Source organism: Acanthochromis polyacanthus, chromosome 17 (assembly GCF_021347895.1).
Source record: "Acanthochromis polyacanthus isolate Apoly-LR-REF ecotype Palm Island chromosome 17, KAUST_Apoly_ChrSc, whole genome shotgun sequence".
Taxonomy (NCBI): domain Eukaryota; kingdom Metazoa; phylum Chordata; class Actinopteri; family Pomacentridae; genus Acanthochromis; species Acanthochromis polyacanthus.
Genome location: NC_067129.1, coordinates 34954560 through 34982480, shown reverse-complemented (window position 1 = coordinate 34982480; position 27921 = coordinate 34954560). Strand labels below are relative to the sequence as shown.

General features: G+C 37.0%; 1 protein-coding gene across 2 annotated transcripts; it reads right to left on the bottom strand.

The window, feature by feature from the left end:
- On the bottom strand, positions 1-27704 carry mpzl1l (myelin protein zero-like 1 like). 2 transcript variants are annotated; one of them, XM_022217894.2, is made up of 6 exons: positions 27540-27703; positions 23527-23708; positions 18423-18633; positions 14081-14210; positions 7384-7489; positions 1-5986 (listed from the first exon to the last, which is right to left on the bottom strand). In XM_022217894.2, exons 1-6 carry the CDS (start codon positions 27610-27612, stop codon positions 5891-5893), a joined length of 798 nt encoding a protein of 265 aa, XP_022073586.1. In that variant the 5' UTR covers positions 27613-27703; the 3' UTR covers positions 1-5890. The 2 variants fall into 2 exon arrangements, with proteins under 2 accessions (XP_022073586.1, XP_051793657.1); XM_051937697.1 differs by lacking the exon at positions 1-5986 and having other exon boundaries at positions 5993-7489; positions 27540-27704.
- Between the last annotated feature and the right edge of the window lie 217 nt (positions 27705-27921).

The window sequence follows — 27921 nt, the reverse complement described above, 5'->3', positions numbered from 1 at the left end:
TAATTGGCCAGGAATAAGTTTTATATAAAATTTGAACAGTGGATACAGAGGCGATATTATGTGTATAAAAAAATACATACAATAAAAGGAAAATAAATGAATCTTATCTTTTTTCTATTTTGAGCAGATGTTCAAGTTAGCTGATGAAATGCAAAAGGCACTAAATGTACAACATTCCAGTTTTAAAGACGTTAAACAGAGGCCAAGGTCATTCAGAGATGAATAAAAAAAATAAAACAAATAAACAAAATAAAAATCACAGGGCATTTTGTTGTCTTTGATATGCAAGACATAGTGCAGATTTTACAACATAACATACCAAACAACTCTCAAATAACACACAACTATTTACCATCGAGGAAACGCTGAGCGCCACGCTTTAAGACTCGTCGTGAGCGAACCGTGCAGCCTGCATTCACTCAAAAACACCACACGAAGCGCGACGGCTCAGTCGGATCGGAAATCTTTCATAATTTATAGTTTACATCACAATTTCTACAACAGCACTAAACACTGCAACGAGTCACAATCAGGAGCAAAGCGACCAGCAGTTAATGGTTTTTGTCAGTATCTTACATTGTTGGTTTCTTTTTTCATTTTGGTCAATACACTGAAAAAACATGCTGCTAACTAGTAAACAAGCAGAAAACGACAGAAAAGACTTAAAAGATGGAAGACAACACAGCACCTGCAGCCATAGTTGAGCCAAAATGGACCAAATAAAAAAAAATTTCAGTCAGAACGCCGTTTTAAATTAAAATAAAAAAACTAAACCAAAAAAACGTGGGAATAAATAAACTTGTTACACACACAGAATTTAAGTTGAAACAAAACTCTGCCAAATAAACAATCCTATTGACCTTTAGTTGCAAATGAAAAGGGAGTTAGCATTGTGCATTCATGATTTATTCAAAATTAAATAAAAAGATTTCACTTTCTATGAGCACACTGTGGCAGTAAAACAAAGAATTAACGCGATGCACAAGGTTCAAATGGTGCAACTCTTACTTTTCACTTCTAGCTCCACCAAAAGCTGCAAATGTCTGTTTAATCCTTTATTTAGCATTTATAAACAAAATCACTGTGTATTTAACACACTTTAATGTAGTTACAAGTTGATATTAACAATATTTTTAAGTACAGCATTTGTCAACAATTAGAACGTCAACAACATATTTAATATTAATGTTTTACTGCATTATGTTTCAATATCTGTTTATACAGCAGCTTTATTCATTCTAGCTGTTGACAAACACATTATTAAACACTCTAATCTGCTTATAGTTACATTAAGTGTGTTAGAAACCATTTACATAGTGTTTAGAAATGCTAACTGGGAAGATTTTACACGTCCAACTTTTCTATTCCAAGAAATGAAAGTGTTCCTGTCAGAGATTATTTCCAATGTAGCATGCTAACATGCTAACTGATAGCATGCTCTACTGAGTTCCAGCTGTTGCAGTGATGTATTCTTTGCTATTGTTAGCATGTTAGCAAGCTAACAAGCAAAACAGTACACTCCTATAATGTAATGTAACATAAGCTAACTGCTAGCATTGTTAGCTGGTATATAATAACTGTTGCACACTTTTAGGACAACATTATAACATAAAAGAGGTATATTTTAAATTATTGCATAACATTTAGCGGTAAAGCAAAATAACCTGAAAATATAGGGATATTATTTCATTTATGCTCATTTTGTAAATTTTCCTAAATTGCTTTTAAACCCAAAGATTTTTTGGTAACATTTAACTGCTCGAGCAAATCATTTTTTCAGAAAACATGATTTTGCTTTTATCTGTTAATTCCAACAGCCTTCACTCTTCATCTGCTAGCAAAAGATCACACCTATATATCACTCTTCTGTTGACTGATGTAAATCAAAAAGCACATTAAAAGACATTATGAAGCACAGTTGACTTCGATTTGCGCCGGTTTCTTGTCTTACTGACATTGCATAAATACAGCTGACTGCTAAGGTTAGCACATGATATGAAAGGAGGTTAAAAAGGTGACATATATTGCTTTAACACTAATGATTTATGAACACATTTTCTGGCCTGATGGGACGATAGAGTTGTATTCTACGTATAGATTTAGTTTTCAGATGTGTGATGAGTTTGACAGTCTTTCAGGCTTGTAAAGTTCATCTGAACCTACTGTGAACATCAACATGAACACTATGCGTGACATTCACAATGATACAATCAATCTTGGGTAAGAAAAAGAAGCAATACAATGTGCTGTCAGTGGTTTATGTTCAATAAACTGCAACAAAATGTTCTACATAGTGGAAGTAAATGACAAAAAAGAGCGGCTTTCTGGCATTATAATAGGAAGTACAACTTATTTTCCACTTATGCTGTCTCTACTGAGACATTTACTTGCAAAACTCCTCCAGATCACATCATCTAGAAGAGTTTTTCAGGATCCAGGCTCAACTTTAAACTGCACATGGTTAAATCTGGAATCAGCAGATCGCAAATCATTCAGTTTGTTTCCCTTTTGAAGCTATTTATTCTGGTTCACTAACTTCATCTTTTCACTATGTTAAATAACGGATTGTTAATTGAAACTAACCTAAAGCTGCAGAAACATTACATTAATTGTTTTTTTTGTGCACCCAGTTGTTTAAAAAAAATAAAGCTTAATTCATTCCATTTTGGACCAACAGACTCGACACCAGCTGCAGGCACCGTATACAAGATATCAGAGTGTCCGGCGACAAATAATTAAGACTAAAGAGAAGAAACATAAAGCATGCCACCATCTGTCCAGACCTCTACAGCAAACTACTTCCCACCTCTGGAAAGTCATCCACAGCCCGACCACACTGGAATGAGTTACAGTAAACAGCACTATATCTTACATGATGAGCAAGAAATATATACAAACACTGATCAGCATGGAAATTTACTGCATTCAGAATCACAAGCTAAAGGTGTTCAGACTGTATGCGACACAAGTATCATTCTCATAGGTAACCGAACCATCAACAGACAAAATTACAACATAAAATTTGGCTTTTAAATGCTTTAAGACAAAATAATAATAATTTGGAATGCATTCAAAGCTTAAAAGCAACTGGAAACAAAAAAACTGTTGATATTACATATTTGGCCCATTAGTTTGGAAAAAAAAGAGCTTTACGTGATACACAGCTTTTAAAAAAAAAAAAAAGGACGTATATTTTCATAATCATGATTGGTATGTTAGTAAATTGCATGCAAACAGTGTATTTATAAGTCGTCTTGTTCAACAAATGACATCTCCCAGATTTTATAAAAAGGAGATATTTCACCTCAATTGAACATTTAGTTTTTAATGCACAAATTTTAAAATGAACTAAAGCTAACATGAAATAATGAACCGCAACTAGAGGCTTCTCAGACGAAAAAATCTACATGGGTTGCATTACTTGTGTGTTTATATGCACTGAATCAGAAACTCGGAGTGATCTGGAACGAATTAAAAACTGAAAGATGCTGTATGTTCCACTGAGGTGAAAATCAACAAGGGAGGCAGTGTCTTTAAAAGGTACCACAACTACATGCCAGAACTTTTACAGAGAACTGAAGCATTCACAGTAATACAACGTCAGACAGCTTCATGTGCTTAAAACTAGCCGAGGAGTACCAAAGTTATTTTTTGTAGATGTTATTACAGCTGCATGCAGAGTGTACTGAAGGCCATGTAAAAATCTAGCTCTACATTAGACGCCTCTACAAAACAAGATCACTATGGAAGTGCCCGCCGGTGGAGATGACCTGTGGCTTCAGCAGACTGTTGCACCAGCTATGTGCAAAGTAGTAACAACGTAGATTTGTGATATGAAGCTGAGACGAGGACTTTGAACTCGCGCTGGAAGGCGTAACGCTGGACAGACATAGTGCAGATTAATCGCAGCACCAGGAGTAACTTAAATTTGACGATCATGTGGATGGTTGGGATGTGCTGTAAGGGTGGAATCGCCAACAACAACCCCTGATATACTGGAAATTTCAAGTTTTGCTAAAAGATTTTGCTCGTGCGGTAAGGCAGTCCTACTTATTTTCAATGAATTTCCCAAATGTTTCACTGAAACATCATCCCCGTCACTATTTTGAAGGAGCACCATCACTACATCCTGGGCTTAGGGCTGCCTAAGACGACTGATTTAAAGGCATACAAATTGCTTTTGATCGGAATGATAATTCGATTTGATTGGGTGCAGTCAGACCATTCTCCAGAGCGGTTTAGATTGGCCCAGCTATGCAAGACTAGATTGAACTTTATCTGGTTGAACTTAAGGCAAGTCAGATATTGTTTGCAGTTTTAGTTGCTCCAGTTTGATTTCTCACAAAACTGTTGTCAGATCATTACAAACAAACATTTAGTGAGATGAAAATAGTTTCGCTTAAAAGGGTTTTTGAGTGTTGTTTTAACTAAGACTCTGTTGCAAAACAGACTTTTTTCTCAGCCATTTGTCCATATCCAGTTTGCATTTCAGTTTCATTTTGTTTTCTGTAACAATAAATCAACTAGCTATCAAATACTAAATAAATTGCAGTCTATTTCGGTAGTTGAAAAATCATTTTTAAATTCTCGGATTCCAGCGGCCTAAATTTTCATATTTTTAAAATTTCTTTCTTGCTCTTCACAGCAAACTGAACATCTTTGGGTTGCAGACAAAACAAGATATTTGTCAAGTTGGGATTTTGGAAACGCAGATTTTTCACTATTTTCTGCCATCTTAAATAAACGAACAATTAATCGAGGAGATAAAGGACAAATTAGTCGACAACGCAGATAATCTTCCCTTTTGTTAACAGCATTTTTGAGGATGCAAACATCTAGTTTGGATTTTAAAAAAAGTGGAAATTGTTGAAGAAATATAATCTGTTCTGATCTCTTTTTGTCATGAGCAGATAGACTGTGAGCACCAAAGCCCAGAAAGGCAGGTAGGGTTAATGGAGCGTAAACGATAAATTAAATGGCGCTGTGTCTGCTCAGCTTTACTCTTTCCTTAGATGGAGACACAAGGAGCATATAGTTTGTGACATTTTTTGTTACATTTATGATGTGGCTGACATGTACATTTGAGGAATAACTACAGTCTGCTGTTTATAACAGAAACATGTAAGTTGAGGTTTTGACGTTGGCAGAATTTCTTTGATACTTATTGACGTTTGTATAGTTTATGACCAACTGGTCGTACAGCCATGATTATAAAGCACCAAAATACCGCAGAAAGCGATCAATGAATGAGGTGATGAAGAAGGTCGAACAAACATGATATAATGTGTTGTTTTTTAAAAAAAAAAAACTAGTTAGTAGTGGCTTCTTTTTCCATTTTCATTCAATGCTGCTCTGGATTAAACGTTCCTTCAGTTAGGATGTGGCTAGCTTAGGTAGTGATTGTAAGTTAGTGTGCTCTCAGATTTATTATTTTGAGTTGATGCAACAGCCTGCAGAAGTTTTTTTTTTCTTCTCGGGGGCACAAAGCTACAAGGAATAAAGTAAAATATTTTTTACACTTGGAATGATATCTATGAAGGCATTCTTATTTTAATTTTATCCCTGTTTTGGAGAACAATTTCAAGGCTGATGTGATGGAGTGATGTGAAATTAGTGTTTAAGTTTTATCGTCATCACAACAATGCACATGGAGACTTTATCATAGCACAGCATCATGCTTTCAGAGGACAAAATATGGAAAAAAAAAACAAGAGAAAGAAAGAAACAAAGAGAGAGAGAGACAGAAAGAGAGAGAGAGAGAGAGAGAGAGAGAGAAACTGCACCAATTTTTGTCCCTGGTGATATATTCCCACCCTTCCCAAGAGCAGCTGATAGAGAGGTCTCATACTTTACTTTGTTTTATTTATTTTTTTTGGTCCCCGGTTCCTCTTCAGTTTTTACGAATGTCAGCGTAGACCACTGGCTCCATCTTATGGAACGAGTTTTTGCTGCCTGAGTGATCCAACTGGGCGTATATCACCGGGCCCTGGAAGAAAACAACAAAACAAAAAGTAGAAAAGAGATGTAAGTTAAAAACACCAAATATATCCAAATAAATCACACAATCAACAGGAATTTTGAAATATGCAGATGTTTTTGCACCACCACAAAGGTGGTTCAGGGTTTGTGGATAAATGGATTAATTAAAGTCCATGATTAGCAAATCTGGCATTTTTTGTTCAAAAAAGGTTATATTAGTGATTAGCCACCAGAGTGTAAAGGCAAAAACACATGCACACGGGTGGTTATTCAAAAATGATGAGCTTTGACAATTAGTCCACTAACAAAAGATTAATGAGCCTATAGTTAAATTTTATGAGAATTTTAGGATTGTGCATATTGTATGTGCATACCCGGGTGTTGTGTTTTGTCATTCTTAGTAATCCACATTTTGTAAAACCCTTAGTGATAAGTGACTTTGATAAAAAGTGAAAATTCTGTGCTTTTCTTTGTCATATTTGACCATAAATTGAAGATTTTTCTGAGGGCTGAACTGCTTGTTGGATAACAAGGACTTTAAGTTGGGCTCTAGGGAATGATTTTGACATTGACCAAGACAAACTGAGCAATTATTCAAAACACAACATTATAAGATAAGAGTTTGGTAAAGCAAGATAAAAATTAAATATAAACATTTTAATATTGCTAAAAGCAACAAAAAATGTATTATTGCAGATTAAAATGTTCATCTCTACCAAACAGAACATAAGTAGTACATTATTTGCTAAAAATTTCAACAGCTAACTACAAAAAATGTCACTCATGGTTCTGACACATTAGAGATTCATGACGCTTTTACTGAAACGAAACTACTGTGGTAGCAAATTCCTTAGTCATTCCTTCTTGGACATTAATTTTATTTCAGTTTCTTTAGTTTTATTGGTTCTTATTTAGTCACAAATCTTAATTTCAAAGCCAAATATAAGCGTCTGTGGACTATCCGTTCTGTTTAAAAGTCCAGTGTGTAGCATTTAGGGGGAACTCTATTAGCAGAACTGGGATATTATTTAAACAAGCATGTGTTCACTGGTGTATATTCACATGGAAATAAGAACTGTTGACTTTTTGTCACCTCAGAAGGAGTCATTTTTGTGCTGTTTGTTGCCTTTGTGTTATTCTAAGCAGATTGACTGTCACTTTATAGACTGATATGAACGCTGCTTTGAGCACTTTGCACTGCTGGGTTTGATATGTTTTCTATCAATAAACTTCAGTGTTTTTAAACTTATAATAGGATTGTAGTGACTAACTTGAGCCAAATACTGGAACTGCAGATACAGAGGTATTTTCATGTGTGTTTGGATAAACAACACACCCACATAAATGCGACCCTCTCCAAGAAATGGTGGCAGCCGCTAGATTTCTTTGTCCCCCTGCTCCTACCTGTAGTGGACCCGAGGGACTGGTACACCTGGAGCCCTCCAGGCTGGACTCCACCTTCTTTCGTGGCTGTGGAGCATGAGAGCTCACGCTTTCCAAGGACGTACATCTAGTTTAGGGTTACGATTTGCCATGGTGTAGAGCAATCATTGGTGCACAATCAAATTGAGACACAAACAAATAATGGGACACAAGACAAAAATAAAACAATGAGAGATGAGCACATGAAATACTGCAGCTGAGAGCAGACTGGAGGTGCACTGATGGGATTTAGATGATACTGGAGGTCAGGAAGATTCCAAGGACTCAGAATGAAATTAAATAACACAGGTTTGATGGGTAATTTGATAACAGACGCTATCGCACAATATACTGTAGTACGCATAGATTTTACAGGTAAAATATCACTGTTTTTACAGTAAATCTACAGTTTATCATAACTGAGTTTGATTATTTTTACAGGTTAACCTTCTTGTTTAATTTTCTTGACTTTCCATTTATTTTCACGCCTGCTGCTCTTGTTTGTTTGATGTATGATCTTTTGAATCTGTCTACTGGTTTTATATCATACTTTTTTTTGTTATTTTCATACATGTAATTGTCTTTTGTGTCCAAAAAACTCGACAAAAAAAACTACATATTTTCTGGACTAAGCTTGTCATCTGTTGGGTTTTGCAGTTTTTTTTTCTCTCAGGTGTGTTGGCAAATTTAAATAACTTTGGGTTTTAAGCAATATCACCGTGTCAACTTGGAGTTTCAAAAACTGTACAGGGATTTCATAATCTAACTGGCAATATAAATTCAACAGAGCAACAAATACAGTGGGTACGGAAAGTATTCAGACCCCTTGAAATTTTTCACTCTCTGTGTCACTGCAGCCATTTGCCAAAATCAAAAAAGTTCATTTTATTTCTCATTAATGGACACTCAGCACCCCATCTTGACAGAAAAAACAGAAATGCAGAAATTTTTGCAAATTTATTAAAAAAGAAAAACTGAAATATCACATGGTCAGAAGTATTCAGACCTTTTGCAGCAACATTCATATTTAACTCACATGCTGTCCATTTCTTCTGATCCTCCTCGAGATGGTTCTGCTTCTTTATTGGAGTCCAGCTGTGTTTAATTAAACTGATTGGACTTGATTAGGAAAGGCACACACCTGTCTATATAAGACCTTACAGCTCACAGTGCATGTCAGCAAATGAGAATCATGAGGTGGAAGGAACTGCCCAAGGAGCTCAGAGACAGAATTGTGGCAAGGCACAGATCTGGCCAAGGTTACAAAAGAATTTCTGCAGCACTCAAGGTTCCTCAGAGCACAGTGGCCTCCATAATCCTCAAATGGAAGAAATTTGGGACGACCACAACTCTTCCTAGACCTTCCTAGACCATCCAGCCAAACTGAGCAATGGTGGGAGAAGAGCCTTGGTGAGAGAGGTAAAGAAGAACCCAAAGATCACTGTGGCTGAGCTCCAGAGATGCAGTCGGGAGATAGGAGAAAGTTCCACAAAGTCAACTATCACTGCAGCCCTCCACCAGTCGGGGCTTTATGGCAGAGTGGCCCGACGGAAGCCTCTCCTCAGTGACACATGAAAGCCCGCATAGAGTTTAAAAACACATGAAGGACTCCCAGACTATGAGAAATAAGATTCTCTGGTCTGATGAGACCAAGATTGAACTTTTTGGTGTTAATTCTAAGCGGTATGTGTGGAGAAAACCAGGCACTGCTCATCACCTGTCCAATACAATCCCTACAGTGAAACATGGTGGTGGGAGCATCATGTTGTGGGGGTGTTTTTCAGCTGCAGGGACAGGGGGACTGGTTGCAATTGAAGGAAGGATGAATGCGGCCAAGTACAGAGATATCCTGGAGGAAAACCTCTTCCAGAGTGCTCAGGACCTCAGACTGGGCCCAAGGTTCACCTTTCAACAGGACAATGACCCTAAGCACACAGCTAAAATAACAAAGGAGTGGCTTCAGAACAACTCTGTGACCGTTCTTGACTGGCTCAGCCAGAGCCCTGACCTAAACCCAATTGAGCATCTCTGGAAAGACCTCAAAATGTCTGTCCACCAACGTTCACCATCCAACCTGACAGAACTGGAGAGGATCTGCAAGGAAGAATGGCAGAGGATCCCCAAATCCAGGTGTGAAAAACTTGTTGCATCATTCCCAAGAAGACTCATGGCTGTACTAGCTGAAAAGGGTGCTTCTACTAAATACTGAGCACAGGGTCTGAATACTTCTGACCATGTGATATTTCAGTTTTTCTTTTTTAATACATTTGCAAAAATTTCTACATTTCTGTTTTTTTCTGTCAAGATGGGGTGCTGAGTGCACATTAATGAGAAATAAAATGAACTTTTTAGATTTTGGCAAATGGCTGCAATGACACAGAGTGAAACATTTCAAGGGGTCTGAATACTTTCCATACCCACTGTACAAACAGCCATGTGATTGCTTCAGTAGACAGAACTAATGGCCCAAGCTTTTAAGGTAAATACAATATAAAAGGTGTAATAAAATGTCTTTCGATTACTGTTAATCTGAATTAGTTGTGTTGGAGTCTGTCGGTGTCGGCAGGTTTGATATAAGAAAATATATAGCGTGTTTTTTAATAGACTATTGTCTGTTTAATCTGTTGACTTACGTTTGTTTTAACTGGAGACACTTTTATAAAGGTTTGGGCAAAACACATAATAACAATAATAATAATAACTTTATTTATAAAGCGCTTTTCGTCAAAGTGCTGTACACAGAGATAAAAACAGATAAATACAAAGAGAATAACTGCTAATTAGAGATTAAATAATTAGTCAACTAAGAGAAACTTCACATTAGAAACTCTAATGGGCATTTCTGACAATTATTTAGTAGATTAAACGAAGAATTAAAAGCGAACAGAACTAAGCAACACTTAGTTGGTTAATAAATTAACCAAGTGAATGAAACATAACTGGAGACAATCAATTCATACTTAAATTTCAAAAATCTAAAGTACCAAATATTTAATGGGTCTTGCTTCTCCAATATGAAGCCTTTCTGCGTTGCTAAAGAATAAACTAAATAGATTTTGGCAAACAAAAAAATGTCTCTCTGAAGGCATCACTGTGGGCTCTGGAAAGTTAAAACATTGTTTTGGTCTTTTGTATGATGTTTAAAATGACAAACTCATTAATAAAGAATATAATCTACTGGTTTGTACTTGGATCTGTCCACCTATTCAATTATTCAGTCCATTGTCTGTTGCAGAATTTAATAATCAAACAGGTTATCAGTGCACCTCTAGTCAAGACACCGTATAACAGTATGTACAGGTGGGAGAGGCATTTTACCTCAGAAACTCAACAAGAATGCTACGTGTTCAATAAATGAGCTGTCAGCTTTCTGTCCTTTCATTTCTAGGTGACTGAAAACTGTCAACAAAAAGCCTCTAAACATTTTGTCGTTTCATCAAAAAAGAAAGCTGGTGATGGAGGTGTGTTAGCGATACGGAAAAAGATGAGGAAGGTGGTTAGTTCTAGATGTTAGTGGCAAGACATGACGGACAAAGACTGTTTATGTCCTTACGTAACCTGATAACTGTGAGAAACCTGGTTACAGCAGAAATTTGACAAAGGGTTGATTAATTTATTCAGAAATCAAGAACAGGTGCAGTTTTGTTGTGTTTAAGGATGTTGCACTCTTTTATGATAGTCAACATTAAGAGCGTTTCTTTATTGCTCATCATGTTCTTTGTGCACATAGAAAACCATGTGCAAAGAAAATAGGTTATCTGGCAAAAAATATTAAGAAAACAACATGAGGAAACCAGGGTTCTCTAATCATTCATCTCGACTTCTATAACCAGGTTCCATATTTACAGTTGGCAGGTAAGAAGTCAACTTACAGGAGAAAACTGACTGTAATCAGGTTATTTGACTTGTTAATGTTAATGCATTGAAGAAAGACAACATGTTGACTGGCTGGACAATAAGTTCATCAGCGATATTAGCAGACACAGAATTCATGAAATTAGTTGTGTTAACACACTGTAATGGAGGAAAGTGACTGGCACCAGTGCAAATAGCAACCCCAAAGACTGCTTGTACTTCAGCTCACCCATCAGATAGCCAAGCACGATGCTTCTTACTCAGAATTGAGTTTAACTGCTACTTCACCATCCATGACATCTCTCATATATGTGGTTTTCTCACTGAGTTGAACAGACTAAGCTCATGAGAGTGTTGCTGAAGTATGCGAGGTAGACATGGTCAAACTACCTCAAGTGTACAAAGTGTATTTTTTTGACAAATATGTTAATAATTAGTGACATCAGATCATCCAAACAACCTAAAACACATGTTTTATTCAGCAGAGAGAGTGAACCCAGCTCCCATGCAAAAAGAGTTAAGAGTCATTAAAACTTCACTGTTGATTGCGAAGTTGTGGACATTTGTCTTGGAAGTGGCACACACATATAGACGAGGAATGAAAACATGCATGTCACCAACATTATGCATATAGTGTTAAAAGAAAAATATACACATCTGTATTTACACACAGAGTTAAGAACAGTTTTTGAAGTGTTAGAGTGATTTGATCTGATGAGTAAATCTCTTGACAAGTGCAATATCACAAAGGAAACTTGCTCAGCCACATGAAGTTTACCTTGAATTTCAACAACATTAAATATGATTTGTATAGCAAACTCAACTCAACTCAAACTCAATTAGTCTTTCAACACCATTAGCTAACACAATGTAGCATTAGAACACAGGAGTGATGGTTGCTGGAAATGTTCCTCTGTACTCCTACGTAGATAGTGAATTAAAAATCAGCCATTTCCAGTTAGAACAGTCATTTACTACATTAACAATGTCTAGACTGTATTTCTGATTAGTTTAATGTTATCTTCATTGAAAAAAAATGCTTTTCTTACAAAAATAAGGACATTTCTAAGCGACCCCAAACTCTTCAATCGTAGTGTAGATGTTGTTGACTTGACTGTAATGGCGGCATTATTGTTGTACAGTTATATTTATTATAAAAACAGATGAATAGAACAAACTAATCCATTTTGATTGGCTAGGAGCTTTGATTTGGTATTGTAACCTCTGCTGTGGTGTCACCTACTTGTTGGAATAGAAAAACAGCATTTACTGCTTGTTAGACCCAATAGTGTTTGATATTTTTCAACTATAGACTAACGTCACACATATTGCTGGGAATAAACAAGTGGTACAGTCTATTTATCCCAACTGGTAGCTACAAATAAATATCATCCTTTTGGTCACAATAAACACCGTTTCAGTTCATTCTGACATTCTTTCATTTAAAATCACTTGGCAATTGCTGTATGGCAGGGTCAAAAATTACTGTTAAATATAATATTACAATAAAATCGCTGCCAATAAAACTGGCATAAACACAGATGTAAGCATTCAGGTAACACCGCCCTTGAGTTAACATGTATAAGCACTATGCCAACATTTAAAAAAAATAGCTTATAACACAATAAATGTAGGATTTTAAGACCTTCTTCAATACTACATAGAATGTGATTTAAAACCTTGCCTTTCACAATTAACTGCCTGAGTGGAATTATTTGAGCTGACTGTGATCATTTTGTATTACAGTTTCTATCACCAGTATAAAAAAGCTCAGTTTATAATATAACAGAAATGTTATATTATAAAAAACATTTGTTCCCTTTCTTCTGCAGTGGTTTAATGGATCCAACTGCTTATGTTGGGGCAACTAATTTTTTAATATTTATAGTTTATATTTATTAATAGTTGCAAAGCTAAAGATCACAACACTCCTGTGGGAACATTATGGTCAAATGAAAAAGGAGAGCCAGTAACTTGCAGGAGGAGGTATGCAACAGTGTAAGCAAAAGATGGCAGTCAAAGGTGCTAATAACATTAATGTAAAACTAAAATAGATAATGAAATTTTAATTATTTGTATGTCAAGTAATCATGAACTAAATTTGCACTGCTTCAAGCAGTAATAATTAATGACAAAATAGCTATTTACAGCAACCTGTGCTTCAATAAGCAGGTGTAAATAGATAGTTAAACCAATTAGAGATTGCTAATTGAGATGAAGTTTTAACTAAAGCCTACATTTTTATTTTCAGAGAAACTGAGCTCACATACTGCTGCAACTAACAGTAGCCTGATAATGTCTCAAAGAGGATGTCTGTACTGTCAAAACAATTCCACTTTTACATATTTATAACATCTGCCAACAGGCTGCAAGTTCAAAAAGATTTAATGTTACTTTCTATGGAAAGCAGGATAAAAATATAAGACTTTTCACATGTCAGATTTTAATACTTTCAATGGCATATCTGTGAAGTACTTCTCAAGAAATGCAGACCGTGTAGATACTGTATACATACAAATATGAAAACATAAAGGCTATATAAAAAACAGTGTTTGTATTGTCTCCTAATTGTGGTTATTGTATTGTTCTTAATTAAGAAACATGATATGTGCTTACAGGTAGATTTTCAGTGATGATACAGGGGAACAATGCTACATAAATGTGTATACCGTGTTTATAAGTGCTTAATATGGGCATTAAAGTAAAGTCTTATCAACATTCTTACAGCTTTAATACAATGTGGTGTTTTGGAAACTAGGTCTTGTGTGGCCCTACTGTACTTGTCTTAATGATAGCAATCAGAGACGGTGGAACATTCACCTACCCTTCATAATCATGGCGGTTATGCAGCACCCTCATGGCAATGCAGGCAGCTACAGCGATGGCGACGAGCAGAAGTAAAGCACCACAGACTATTCCGATGATAAGGGCAGTGTTGTTCGGAGGAAGAGACTCTGCACAAACACAATAAGGAGAAACAGTCCGGGTTGATCAATATTTCCAAAATAACAGCAGTTATTTTTATGCCCTAAATTCTAGGTTTTTAAGCATTCATTATAACTTTTTTCACCCCACACACATGGTATTCCATTTAAGCAAAAGAAACAACTTTTAAGTTTCACCCAGAAACACAAAATCCAAGAAAATGTACACAGATGTCTTTAAATATTTGTGAATCTTTTGTAATAATCACCCAAAACATTTAATATAAAGATTTTTGGCATTTGTGGAATTACTTTTTGCTTTGTTTAGCACTTTGTAAATGTTCCTCATCCCACATACATGGCACTTATCAGCAAAAAAAAGTTATCAAGTTTGACCCAGAAACCCAAAATACAAGAAAAATTACACAGGAGTCTTTAAATATTTGTGAATCTATCATGATAATCACCCAAAATATTACAAATAAAGATTCTGGTGTTTAAATATTGATTTTTATGTTTATTTAGCACTTTTTAAACTTTCCTCATCCCATGATATCCTTTTTTAACCCCAAAAAACAGTTATTAAGTCTGACCGAGAATTTCGAAACACAAGGAAAAAAATACACAGACACCTATAAATCTTTGGTTATAATCACTCAAAATAAGACAGATCAAGATCGTGAAAAGCAAAGTTTTACTATTTATACCCATAAACACAACAGAATATGAGAGTAAAATAACATATCAAGAGAGTATATTGTTTTTCAAATGTATGTCTGTATACAAATGTCTTTCAAAACACATCTACTTGGCAAACACACACAAGACACTGTGTGGGAGGCTACCGTCACTCGTTTAGTCACAGTTATAAACATTGTTTTAAACTTTAGGCACAACTTCAAGTCCCCACTGCTAAAAGTAAAACTCAGAGCAGAACTGGGAGTGTCGCTGATACCCAGCAATCCCGCTGTAACAACAGTTCTGTGTTTGGAAATAATCCTAAGGAAACTTTTTGTGAGACCAAAAAAAAAAAAGAAAGAAAAAAGTTCTTGTCAGACATATTTGACTCCAGCAAACAAGTTCTATTTTAGCTCTGCACTGCTCCCTAGATACAAAAGCTAGATACAGAACAAACTCCCACCTGGGAGGCGGCACAACCACATTAAAGTCATCACATGCACATGTGGGCTTCATGTAACTGACAACAAATAACAAGAATGCACCTGTATGATTTAGGAGGAGGAAAAGTTTTTACACTGGATCTTTCCTTAAAGAATATTTGATGGTTTTTAACTAAAGACTGTGCAAATTTGCATTATTACAATATTTATAATGTAGCACTGATCCGTCCATTCAGATCAGCAGAAACAAAAACCCAAACTCTCCAACAAAGTTATTACTGTGACCTTGAAGCAACCCTTTCAAACACTCTGATCAAGTTTTCTGATTCCAATTAATCCTTTAATATTCCAATCGGATATATTTATATTCATTTATTTGCAGGTCCTACAAGCATGTGACACGGTGAAATACCAACAGGTGTAGCTTTTTAAACACTCACAGGCTACTTGATCTAAACAGTGAAGGTCCTGCTCCTAGAGATGATAACTGACAACATAGTAGTGGTTCAATTTTTTTTGGCTTTATGACTGAGTATACATCAAACAAAAACCTGTTTGACATGGTTTTGTGGGACTATCATAAATCTTAATTCTACCTACTTACCTGTTCTGTCTACCTACCTGAGCATTTCTTTCACATATAACACAAAAAAAGCAAGATTTCTTAGACATTTTTTTAAAATTTGAACAAAAAAAAAACACGACTTTAATCTGCAATGTTTTCTTTGGCCACTAGGGGGCAGCAAAAACACTAGACTGAAGGCAGGTTCATGATTTACGGTGAATATTCGCTGTTTCTTAGCACCGTTTTTGGCCTCTACCAGTGTCTGAGGGAAATGTCTCTTCAGCTGCTAAATGCTCTACTGTATTCACTAGTTACTTGTTAAGTGTCTGCCTGCTGTTTGGTGCTGAGCAGGTATTGAAAAGCGGAAAACAGCTGCCTGTTGCAATCAAAAACGCCGCTATGAGAGAAGTGAGTGCACCAAAACAGTTCGGTGAGCAGACAGCTAAACAACGAGCTAAAAGTCACTATAAAGCTCTGCAAAGCTGAGACGAGCTGCAGGTGTGGGCGATAATTCTTTCACTGTCACTGTCTTCAGTTTATTTTAGGTACTTTTGAGACTTAACCAAAGGAACTTAAGCTTTTCCAAATTTGTTAAAATCAAGACTGCTGACAAAAGTGAAGCAACTAATGTACTGAGTCCACAGATGTGCAGCTGAACTGTTTGACAAGCTGCATGTACGTAACCAATTTATTGCTCAACCCTGAATTTAACGAACTATTACTGACAGTACAAAAAATCGCTAATATTCTATTTTTAAATAAAAAAAATTACAAAAAATACAGGGAATATTGGACGGGCATCGCGAGGTGCATTTCCTTGAAAATGACCGATTCGGGGATTTTATACCAACTTCAGGACATGTTTTGGACAAAATAGTTTACTGGCTTGTGTCATCTGGATGTAAAAGGTTGGATTATGGCCGTTTTTTGTGGAATCTTTTTTTTGTGTGTAAAAATAAACAAGGAAATGTGAGTCGCGCTGTGTGCGTTGAAGCCGTGTATAGAGAACGGATGGATAAATATTCGTTTTTGTCGGACAAATGTGTTTTTCTCACCCGCTGTGGTAATCGCATCTGAAAGCGGATTCATGAGAATCTAAGCTTTCCATCGGCGTATAGTGTTTGTATTATCGTGTTTGCAGCCGTCGGACATTCTTGAAATTCCTATGCAAATTAGTAGGTGTACCGCCGGCGGTACACTGAAGCTTAAGGGGTTAAAGGTTTTTTAAAAAACTGCAAATTAGTGTTTACATTTAAATTTAATGTATGTCAGACTTGAAAATGTCTGGCATACAGGTTAGAACAAGGTTAAATTTAGAATTTGGTCAAATCTTGGATCAAGTTCAGGTGTGTGTGTGTGTGTGTGTGTGTGTGTGTGTGTGTGTGTGTGTGTGTGTGTGTGTGTGTGTGTGTGTGTGTGTTATCTGATCCATGGTGATGTTTCAGCTCCTCCAGGTTGGACGGTCCTCTGGGAATTCAGGCAAACACATTTCCAAGAAATGTCTTTTCTGAATCATTCAAATAAATTGCAGGTTTTTACTTGGAAGTCTAAGGTACTTTCAAATTCTCCGGTCATCGTGAAGTTTCTGGTTCGTTCACTTGTTCGATGACGGCGTTCACATTAGCCTCTATATCTGGAACCTGTGCAGTTTGGTCCAAATTGGTGAAGGAATGTGTGAGATTTGGACCTTTTTAGCCCTTTTTGAAGCATTTGGACATGAAAGGGTTAACGGTGGAGTGAGAAACGGGGCCGTGCTCGGTCTCCTTTGGAGCTAACTCTCTGAAAAAAAATATGCAAGGTCAGGGCGTGGTCTAGTAGGAGCGTGTCCGATTTGGTGTCGCTGGACCCAAAAATGACCGAGCAGGAATGTTTTTTTACACGTTTGAAAGCATCAGGCTTCACTACTAGTAGGCCTCACTGCTTAAAGGTTTGTTAAAAAATTCAAATTAGTATTTACATTCAAACTTAATGTATGCCAGACTTGAATATGTCTGGCATACAGGTTAGAACAAGGTTGAATTTAGAATTTGGTATTACTTGTCACCTGCCTATGAGTCTGAGGTTTAGAGAAGACTGCACTAAGATTTAAAAATGATTTAGAGCTAACCCTCTTTGGCTTACAGGCAGGTTGAAAGAATTGTACAGCAGTGTGTTAAGATAAACTGTGCAGCCGTCTCGGTTTAAATTAATTATAGGTGTGTCCAAAACGGCACCCATGCACAGTCGGTTATATTCAAAGTGTAAAACCCAAAGCTAAAAGCTGTATCGAAGAGAAACGTCTTCTCGTGGAAACATGACAGATTGAGCACAACGAGGCACACTGCAGGCTCATACTGCTCTTCACTGCGTTTTCTCAGCATGTGTGCATGCAGAGCGTCGGTGAGTGGGTGAACATAACCGACAAGGTCTGGCCAAGGCCGCAGTCCTGCTCCTACTGCATATATGGCATCTTAATATTCCTCTGCCTCAGGCTCAAGCTGGTTCTCAAAATGCAGCTTATCAGTAGTTGTTTGATTTCACTGCATCAATGTGAAAAGGAATCTGACAGACATTCACCTTTTAGGACAACTCTGAGCTCCGTTCTAGCATGCGTTCCCTGTATGTCTGGTGGGTTCTTGACGTCACAGAAGAAGGTGCCGTTGTCGCTGAACTGAGTCGGGCTCAGCTGTATTGAGACGTCCCTCTTGTTGATATCTCCGACAAACTGTACTCTGTCTTTGAACTCGGCTGGTCCCGGGAATCCTTTCCCATTGGAGAAGTAGTAAATCTATAAAGAGAAGAAAAAATTGATGAAACTGTCTCCTGGAAATCCAGCTGGAGGGGAAATAAAGTAAATTCCACACATTTAAGTTAGCACAATTGTCTACCATGTAGAGAATATTATATTCTGCAGCAATAGGAATAAAGTGAAAACACAGCTGCAATTTAGGCAATATAGAGGAAGATTAATGCCCTAATTTCCTTAACTCTTTTACAGTTGATTTGGATCCAGACAAATAATTTATTATTCACATTACTTAAATGTATTATAATAGCATAAGTGGCTACATTTTTTTATAGAGGGATGCATCAGTCAGTGTGTCAAAATATTATCCAACTGACAAAAATTTTCAAGTATATTAGGATAATCGACACTTTATTCTCGCAGTTTTTAAAGCCTATCAAATGTCAATTTTTATGGTCAAATAGATAGACAGATAGATACTTTACTAATCCTGAGGGAAATTCAAATATTCAAGAGCTTACATAAAACAACAAAAAACAATAAGACAAAACAGGCAGGTTAGTAACCAGATGAAGATGAATAATTACGGTAAACAGTGAATTAACAGTGAATTGAATATCTTTACATTTGGACACAATGAAGCAACCCCTGTGTCCTTAACACTTGTGGATATGAAAAATAAGAATTATGTTCTGAAAATTATACAATCAATGACTGGAGAAAATGATCATAAAACTAATCGCTACAAAAACAGTTGTCTGTTCCACAATATTTACTATATTATTAAACGCATGTATAATTTCCGACCCACTGACCAAATTACGGCGTCTAATTTTGAGTCAGAACAATGGAATTTATTCACAACTGACATTATGATGTGTCATAACCGGAAAAGCATCGGGCGTTACCATTCACATTAACAGCAGCTCAGTTCTACTGCATTAGTGTCTCTGCAAGTCATGACAAGGTGCCAGTAAACCAGCAAGCACAATACCAGAACTGTGAAACTGAAGCTTCCCAACGGATGTCAGCCGTTTTTAATCTTATTATTTACACATGTCCCTTTGCTGCTGTGACGTCAAAATGCTGTCTATGAAAAAAGGCTTATAGCTGCAGGAAACAAACAGCTGCTGCAGCTGTTTTTCTGCACTGGTAGTATTGTTCTAATGTTCCCTCATTCTAAAAACTCAAAAACAGGCAGACATCTATCATCATTAAACAACAAGGAAGTTCAAAAACATGTCTGACTTTTCATTTTGTTGCAACACGCTGCTGTAAAATGCAGGTAGCAGCTTCTCATTTATAGTAGGCGCTGACAGGTTTAAATTGATCACAGGTGTTAAGATTATATTAGCTGCTAATTAATGTTAAATCAACACCAGCCGCATGTAAACTTTAGTCTGCTAATTACTGAGCTCTGTCCAAACCACTGATTTCATCCTCCCTAAGACTGACAGAGTACGAAGACACGTCAACTCTGTAACACAACAACACAACAGTGAGCGACCTGTGTTTTTGTAGTTCAACACAGCGCAGTCTCTTTATCTTTAATGACCAGCTAATCTTCAAATACAGTTAAATACAGAGTCACAGTTCAACTAGAGAAAATCTGTCTTTGGAGCTCCTTAAATTTATGGTGGCGAGAAAAGATGTCATTATTTAGAGATGTTTCTTTTTTTATTTTTTTAATCCAATGTAAATGTCACAACACGTTTGACTATTATTGCAGTGCGTCACAATGATCCACATCAGTCACCAACTATCATTTCACCTCCTGTTGCTCAACTCTTCTTCAGGCTGGAGCTGTAGTGTGTGAAAAAAAATCTGAATGAATGATAATGTTGGTGAATTTAACAGCTTCCACTATAAACTGTGGTCGTTCTGGCTTTATGTCAAAGCTGAATCTTTGAGTCGTAGTTATTTATAACTAGGGCTGCCCCGAATACCAATTCTGGGGCTTCGAAGCTTCAGAGAGCGGGTTTGTGCATAGAAAATGACAGGGGCGGCTGTTTTCATGCACGCTGTTCAGCAGCAGTACATTGTGGCCTTTAGTTTTCTCTGTAAACACTGAAACACAGAGCTGACGTTTTGAAATGCATTTTTCCTATTTGTGGAGTGAGAAAAACGATGGTTTAGTTTGAAATGACGGGGCTGGAATGTCAGACAGTGAGACATTTTAAGAATTAACCGGTTTATTCTGGATCACACTGTAGGTGCTCGCTGCATGTATCTGTTCTGGCATGACCGCATTTCAAATTAAAGACCCTTCGGCTATGTCATCACATTTGCAGAAGATCACAGGAGACAGACGCCCCACCCCCCACTCAACCTGACTGGTCTGTAAACAAAAAGGAGCATGTATTGTAGATGGGACACAATCCACTGCCCGAAAAACCTTCAGCTGGCTTTGCATTCAGGGATAAATTCAAATTTGATTGGAGGCTCATTTTAACACAAACCCTTTAGGAAAACCCCCTAAATCCCATGACCTGTCAGCAACTTTGTAATATATTTTTTCAAAAACACCAGAATTACAGCATTTTACATGATAAGAAACTGTAAAAACAGAAACAATTGTGAGATTTTCAACTTGCTCATCAGTCACGTGCGGTTCTGTCTGAAAATTTAACTGAATCCAATCTTAAAATTGTGATATTTCATCAAAATTGCTATGTTCTACTCGCCTCATCTTCCAAAATTACCAAAAAAAATCAATCATTTGCATCAGGTTCTGCAAATATTTGTATTGATTTTATTTGCAAAGTGACTAAAACTATACATAAGTTATCAAAATTAGGGTTATTACTTTTCTGTCAAGCAAATAATCAGTTAACTGTTTCAGCTTTAGTCAACAGCTCTCTGGTCCAGTCTTGTGGTGCCTTTAAAGTATAAAAAAACAAAAACAAAGGTAAGATTGGTCCACACCAGGTAATAATTCATTTCTCTGAATTATTAATGTTTGCTCCCTTTCACATGACTTAATTCATTACCTCTAATAAATATCATTAAGCTATTGTAGCATATTGAACAGTGGGACAGCACTATGAAATTATTTAATTATTTTCCACAAATTAAATTATGTATGATGACCGTTTGATTTTTTCCTTAAAAAAAACACTGAAATTACACCATTTTACGCAATAAGAAACTGTAAAAACAGAAATAATTGTAAGATTTTCAACTGCTCATCTGTCATGTTTGATTCTGTCTGAAAATTTAATTGAATCTAAGCTTCAAATTGTGATATTTTATCAAAATTGCTATGCTCTATGAGCCTCATTTTTTAAAATTGCCAGAAAATAAATCGTTTGCACCAGGTTCCGTGAAAAACAAAAAAATATACACTCTTTGGTGCAACATTGAAGCCAGGAGTGACTCAGCTATGACAAACAGTGACGTGACAAAAACTCAGGGGCTTTTCAGCTGAACTGTGCTAAACTGCAGATTGTGTTTACACCAAACAGGCAGAGGAGGTATGGAAACAGTTTGAAAATTGAAGCAGCGTAATTTCTGTAGCATCTTGAGTCACTGTTTTTCCCTGCATTTGAGCATTTGGAAAAAATGTATACAGGTTAATTCACTTCTTAAAAATACAGTCCTGTTGATCTTCGGATCCCAGTGTTTCTCTGCATTCATTCAGCAGCGGCGGGCCACCATTCCTAAATCCTAGCCGTCGCTCCTTCAAATTTCTTTCTTTTTTTATTGTCGCAAATACACCACCGCCGCACGTCTCCGCCTTCACAGCAGAGTCCTGCATTGTGTTGGGTGCTTGCGAGTACTGAGGTAAACTACGGATAATTGTCTTGCTCAGTATCTACTCTTTGATATGTCAGGTTAATACGACGTTACTCGCGAGAGCACAGCTCGATGTCACGTCCAGCATCCAGGCAGTAGGTCAGAGAGTCAGAGGAGTGTCGTCTTGGAAAATAGGGCAGCGACTTACCGGAGAAAAGTTATTAGCTTAAGATAAATAGATAAATAGATTTTACAAGTTAAATAGACATTCGCAAAAATATTGATTTCCAGCTAACATTACATAACATATGAGGTCCAGGAGCAAAAATGACATTAACCAAGTAAGATAAATATTAATGGAAGGACACGATGAAAAAAATTAATCTATTTAATTAGAGGCTTTGTAATTAATTAATCACGACTGATTAACAAGGGCATAGAGGTAAAAAAGCGATATATGCAGTGTTGTCTTCATTTTAAATGCCAAAAGGATTTTGCGGCTCCCGGTGTTTTCTTTTCTGTGGGAAACGGGTCGAAATGGCTCTTTGAGTGTTAAAGATTGCTGACACCTGGTATAGACTAATACAATCAGAGTAATATGTACAATAAACTATGCTCACTGAAGCAGACGTAAGACAGTTTTAGCACCTGAGAGTAAATCTTAACTGCTTGAGAATTACATCAATGATAATCACCAGTTTGATGAATCACTTTGCCAGGAACAAATCAATTTTCTTGCTGTGAGTGGGCGAACCAAACATAAACATTGTATGGAAATCCTGTAACTGAAGCCAAAGGCTTTGTGTCATCAGTCTGCTACAGAATTACAAGTAAACACGAATACTGAAACACCATGAGAGAAAAATTACGCTTGCCAAGCGAGCCAGAGGCACAAGACACACAAATGAAAACAAACAAAAAAAAATAGCGATACAGAAACACAAGGTGGAAGAAGGAGTGAGAATAAAAACAATACACAAACTGTACCAAACGTAAAGCATAAATAAAAGCTTGGCACTGTATCTAAAGTGGAAACATGAAACCTGCTGCATACTGAAGCAAAATCATCACAATAAGCATTTACCAAGAGGAACAGCTGAAGCCTTTCTTCTTGTGTCATGGTAGATAAAACAATTGCAGGAAAACATCCTGAAACTGTGGGAAATCTTCCTTGAGCGGATACGAGCAGCGAGCACTTACCACGTACGGAGCTTTGGAGAACTGACTGTCGGGCTGACTCGACTGAAAGGACCAGGTTACTGAGGTGGCGCTGCTGACTACTTCGCTGGACTTGAAGGTACATCGGAGGACACCTGTGGTGCCATTCTGAACGATCATTTCAGGATCGGCGTGGATGTCGATTGCCGACGTAGGTAATGTGACTGTTCAGAAATGAGGGAATATAAAGTTCCTGGTGTTACTTAAAAGAAACAACAAGGAGCACCTTATTAACAGAAGGTAATAAACATATTAGTGGATGTTAAGACTATAAAGAGACCTGCATTAAAAGAGGGGAACCATGAAATGTAACAAGAGTCCAGTTTAAGAGACTTCTGCATTAAAAGGCCTATAAGACACAAACACAACAAGTGGTTTGTAACAGAAACCTCAACTGATACCTGAAGTAGGAAAATCTAATTAAAAATCGATACCAATGCCGATAACTACATCTTCAGCAGAGACAGAGCCTGTTTCGTAGTATGTTTTGTGGTTTCTTTTTGAATGGAGACCGCTTTCTGAAACACTATAATGTTACTGCTTATTTAATATTTATGTTTTTATTGGCATTTAATATACACCACTTCCCATTAGCCCCTGACATTTGCAGGATGATCGTCATGGTTCGAGAGACAGACATGGCTGTAAAAACAGAGATAACTGAACTCTGCAGGAATTTTTAGATTGCACAAAGTGTGCACTAAAAAGCTGAAAAATGACTTGCACAAGCTGCTGCACTTGCACACAGTCGCAGCAATAGCCTTTTCTCCGTTTAAATTATTAGGCTTTCACTTTCTAAGACTGTGCTGTAGTGGTTCCCCATTTGTCTTAGAGCACGGACAATAAAGCCCAAGCACGAAATAATGAGAGAAATGCTGAATCAGAGTTACAGAAGCAAGAGGAAGATTTAACATGACATCATGACTTTCTATCAGTCCTCGCAGACAAGATTTACAACTCTGGAAAGCTATCAAGGCAACAAGTATTTCATCTTTTATCACAGCGATCACAAACCAGACAGCAAAAATCTGGAATTAGGATTATATTATAATCATGGTACCTTCCAGATAACAATGCAGCAAACCTTGAGCCTGATTGAACTTTGGCATCATGACGATGTTTGAACGTGAACTCGGGGCTGCAACTGCCAACTGTTTTCATCAATCTGCTAATTATTTTTCACAGTTCTTCAATCTAATCAAACATCTTCAAATGTCGGGTTTGATTCAACACCCAAAGACACAGAAGTTTACACCATGTAAGACTATAATCCTATTTTGAAGGTAAAATAGATGGCAAAATTACATATTAGCTTAAAAATTACTTTTACAATGAACCTACGACCAAAACATTACAGAGGTAGCAGCTAACAGTGACTTTAGTCATGTTTTAATCTGCAGACTTTGTTTGATTAATTGTTTATTTGTTCAGTCTGTGAACTGTCAAACAAATGAGGGGAAATTACAGTCACAACTTCCCAGAGCCCAAAGTGACATCTTTGAATGTCCACAACTCAAATATGTTCATTTTAAAATGATTACCTACAAAACAAGCAGTAAATCCTCACATTTGAATAGCTGGAACCAGAAAGCATTAGGTGTTTTTTTCACAGATTTTAATCTAATCTAATAGTCAGTTAATTGTTTAATAAAAAGCTCACTAGTCCAGTCTTGTGGTGCCTTAAGGTTAGAAAAAAGCCCACAAAGGTAAGATCTGTCCACACCAGTTAATAATTCATACCTCTGAATTATTAACGCTTGCTCCCTTTCACTTGACTTAATTCACTGCCTCTATTAAATATCATTAAGCTATTGTCACAGTAAGAAAGTGTGACAGCACCATGAAATTAGTCAACTGTTTCCCACAAATTAAATTACTTATGATGACCGTTTGCGTGAAGAAGTGTTGTGCAAAACAAACAATGGAGGTCAGATCACGGACAGTTTAAATTTCCAGATTGGGTTTATCGGAGCTATTGTTTTACTTTGGACTCTGAGACATGGATAAATTCTATACATTTTGGCTGATAAACACAACTGTGCGCCATCTATAAAATCCCTCAAATAGTTTTAAAGTGATGCATAGACTGAGAAGACATAACAGTGTAGTTTCTCATATGGGCATTGTAATTCTAAAAAATGACACCTGATGGGTTTTACACAATCTTTAACAATTAATTAATGTTGTATTTTTAACCACTACATAACAGAGTCACTGCTTTTGATCGGATAATATTGTTCAGGTGCAAGGCAGATTGATAGCTTCAATGACATGAGTTGATAAATACTGAGTCCTGCCTGCACAGCTTCATGATTAATAACTGGTCCTGGCAGCTCTGAGTGGTGAATGTTTGACAGTACACTCACCTTTGTGTCACAGTTCTGTACGAATTGAAACATCCTTAAAAATCAGGTCATGTCCTTTGCAAACAAGAGACACGTGATTTTCACATCTTCCTCGACTATCAGAGGATCTAAAAGGCTGGATGTAAATGAAACCGCAGCACAGACAGCCCCTGTGTTCTGCAGCAAGTAGATCTAAGTCTCTCTAATGAACAGAGAGAGATTTAGACTCTGGGGAATACTGTGCATCAAAAACAAAAGAAACTCTTACAGCAGTATCTAGTCAGACATCAGTTGAAGATAATTTCACTCTATATATAAACTGAAGGAAGTTTCCCTGTCAGATGATATCAGTCTGAGATTCAAAGCAGAACACCAGCAGTCTACTTCTCCAAACTTCAGGATATTGCTGTGCATTTATTTAAAAGGCAAAATTGTGTAGTCACTGAAACCATGTGGTTTGCTGGTTTCCAGGTCCAATTACCAAATAAGGCCTTTTTGCTTGAAGCTGTCTAGAATCAAATAAGAACTCAGTTATCTACTGATAGATCAGCTGCAGTAGATAATGAAAAATCCATGCACGTTTCCTAAAATGCCAGTTCATCCCTTTTCTAGAGAAGCAAAACAAAGCCATAACATGTAAAAGACGACTTGTTTGAGTTTGTGTTGTTTAATTGCAATTAGTAGTAGCATGTACTGTAAAAACACGAAGCCATTACTGTGTTTAATACCAAAATATTGAGGTATTTAAAGCTAAACTCGAAACAAAATTACGGGTCTGCAGTTTTGATGCTACCTCTATCATTAAGTGAATTATTGTACGCTCACTATCTTGTATGTTCACTATCTGGGTCAGGAAGAGGTTAGGCGACGAGGAAATGAGATGTTATCTTAGATTTCGGATGCTAAGCTAGTCAGGACGGCAATTACATACAGAGCTGATGCGTTGGTACAGTGTGATAATAAAACACAGCAACAAAAATTAAGACATACTGTGATTTAAAATACTGCAATTGAGATTAACCTGGTTTGCTAGTTAGCTTAGTAATGCCCTACCCCCATGGTGACACGTAAAGACACACACCTAACAAAACAGTGATTCAAAAATCTGTGACTTTAATGTGGCTTTGTTTATAGCCCCGGCTACGTGTGTAATAGCACCCATTTGGGAATATTATCTGCATTCAGAGACAATATTCTTCAAATCGGCAAGCATTAATCACACCCAGTGAGTCTTATTTCGGATAAATATCAACACAAACCAACTGGCTAGCCTCCCTACATCCACAGCTGGTCCCACCGTCACCTTCCACAGGACGACACTACCAGGGGCGGTAGCCACCATTCTGTACCAGTCCCCATTCAGATTTTAGACAATTTAACTCTATAAATGATCTGTCGGTGTGTGTACAACGGAGGCTCTGGCTAACATTGTTCACACAAGCGGTTACCAGTGTGTTGTTACCCACAGCTAAGCAGGCGAACAAAGGTATATTAATTAGCAACACCGTGAACAGAGGTTAGGTGTGTAACGTACAAGAGATGTGAGGTAACATCGCTAGCTAGCTAACCTGATATCCCACCTAAAATAATGAGCCCAAATTCAAACATTTCCAAATTCAAATTTAAGCCACGTCGGGCTTCAACACTCACCGAATACAACACATAGCGTAAATCCAGTCAGTAAAACACGCTTGCAGACGGTATTCGACCATTTAGGTTCCATTATGTTGTTGTAAACAGGAGTAGTTCTCTGCTTTTTTTCCACCCTCTATCGTCCAACCCGTTTCTTTTTCGTGGGAAGTCTCTATCTGCGGGTCCACAGTTCTGGGTGCAGCTTCTGCCCCCAACAGGTCCACCGGGTAACTACAGGCACCTCCCACCAGCAGTGCCACAACACATGACAATAAATCAATCAATAAATAAATCTTACAATTACAAAAAAATAACTACAATTCATGGTTAAAAAAAAGTACATTTGTCCACTGAGGTAAATTACAAACATCCCCAGTTTAGTTCACTCCACATCTAGGGG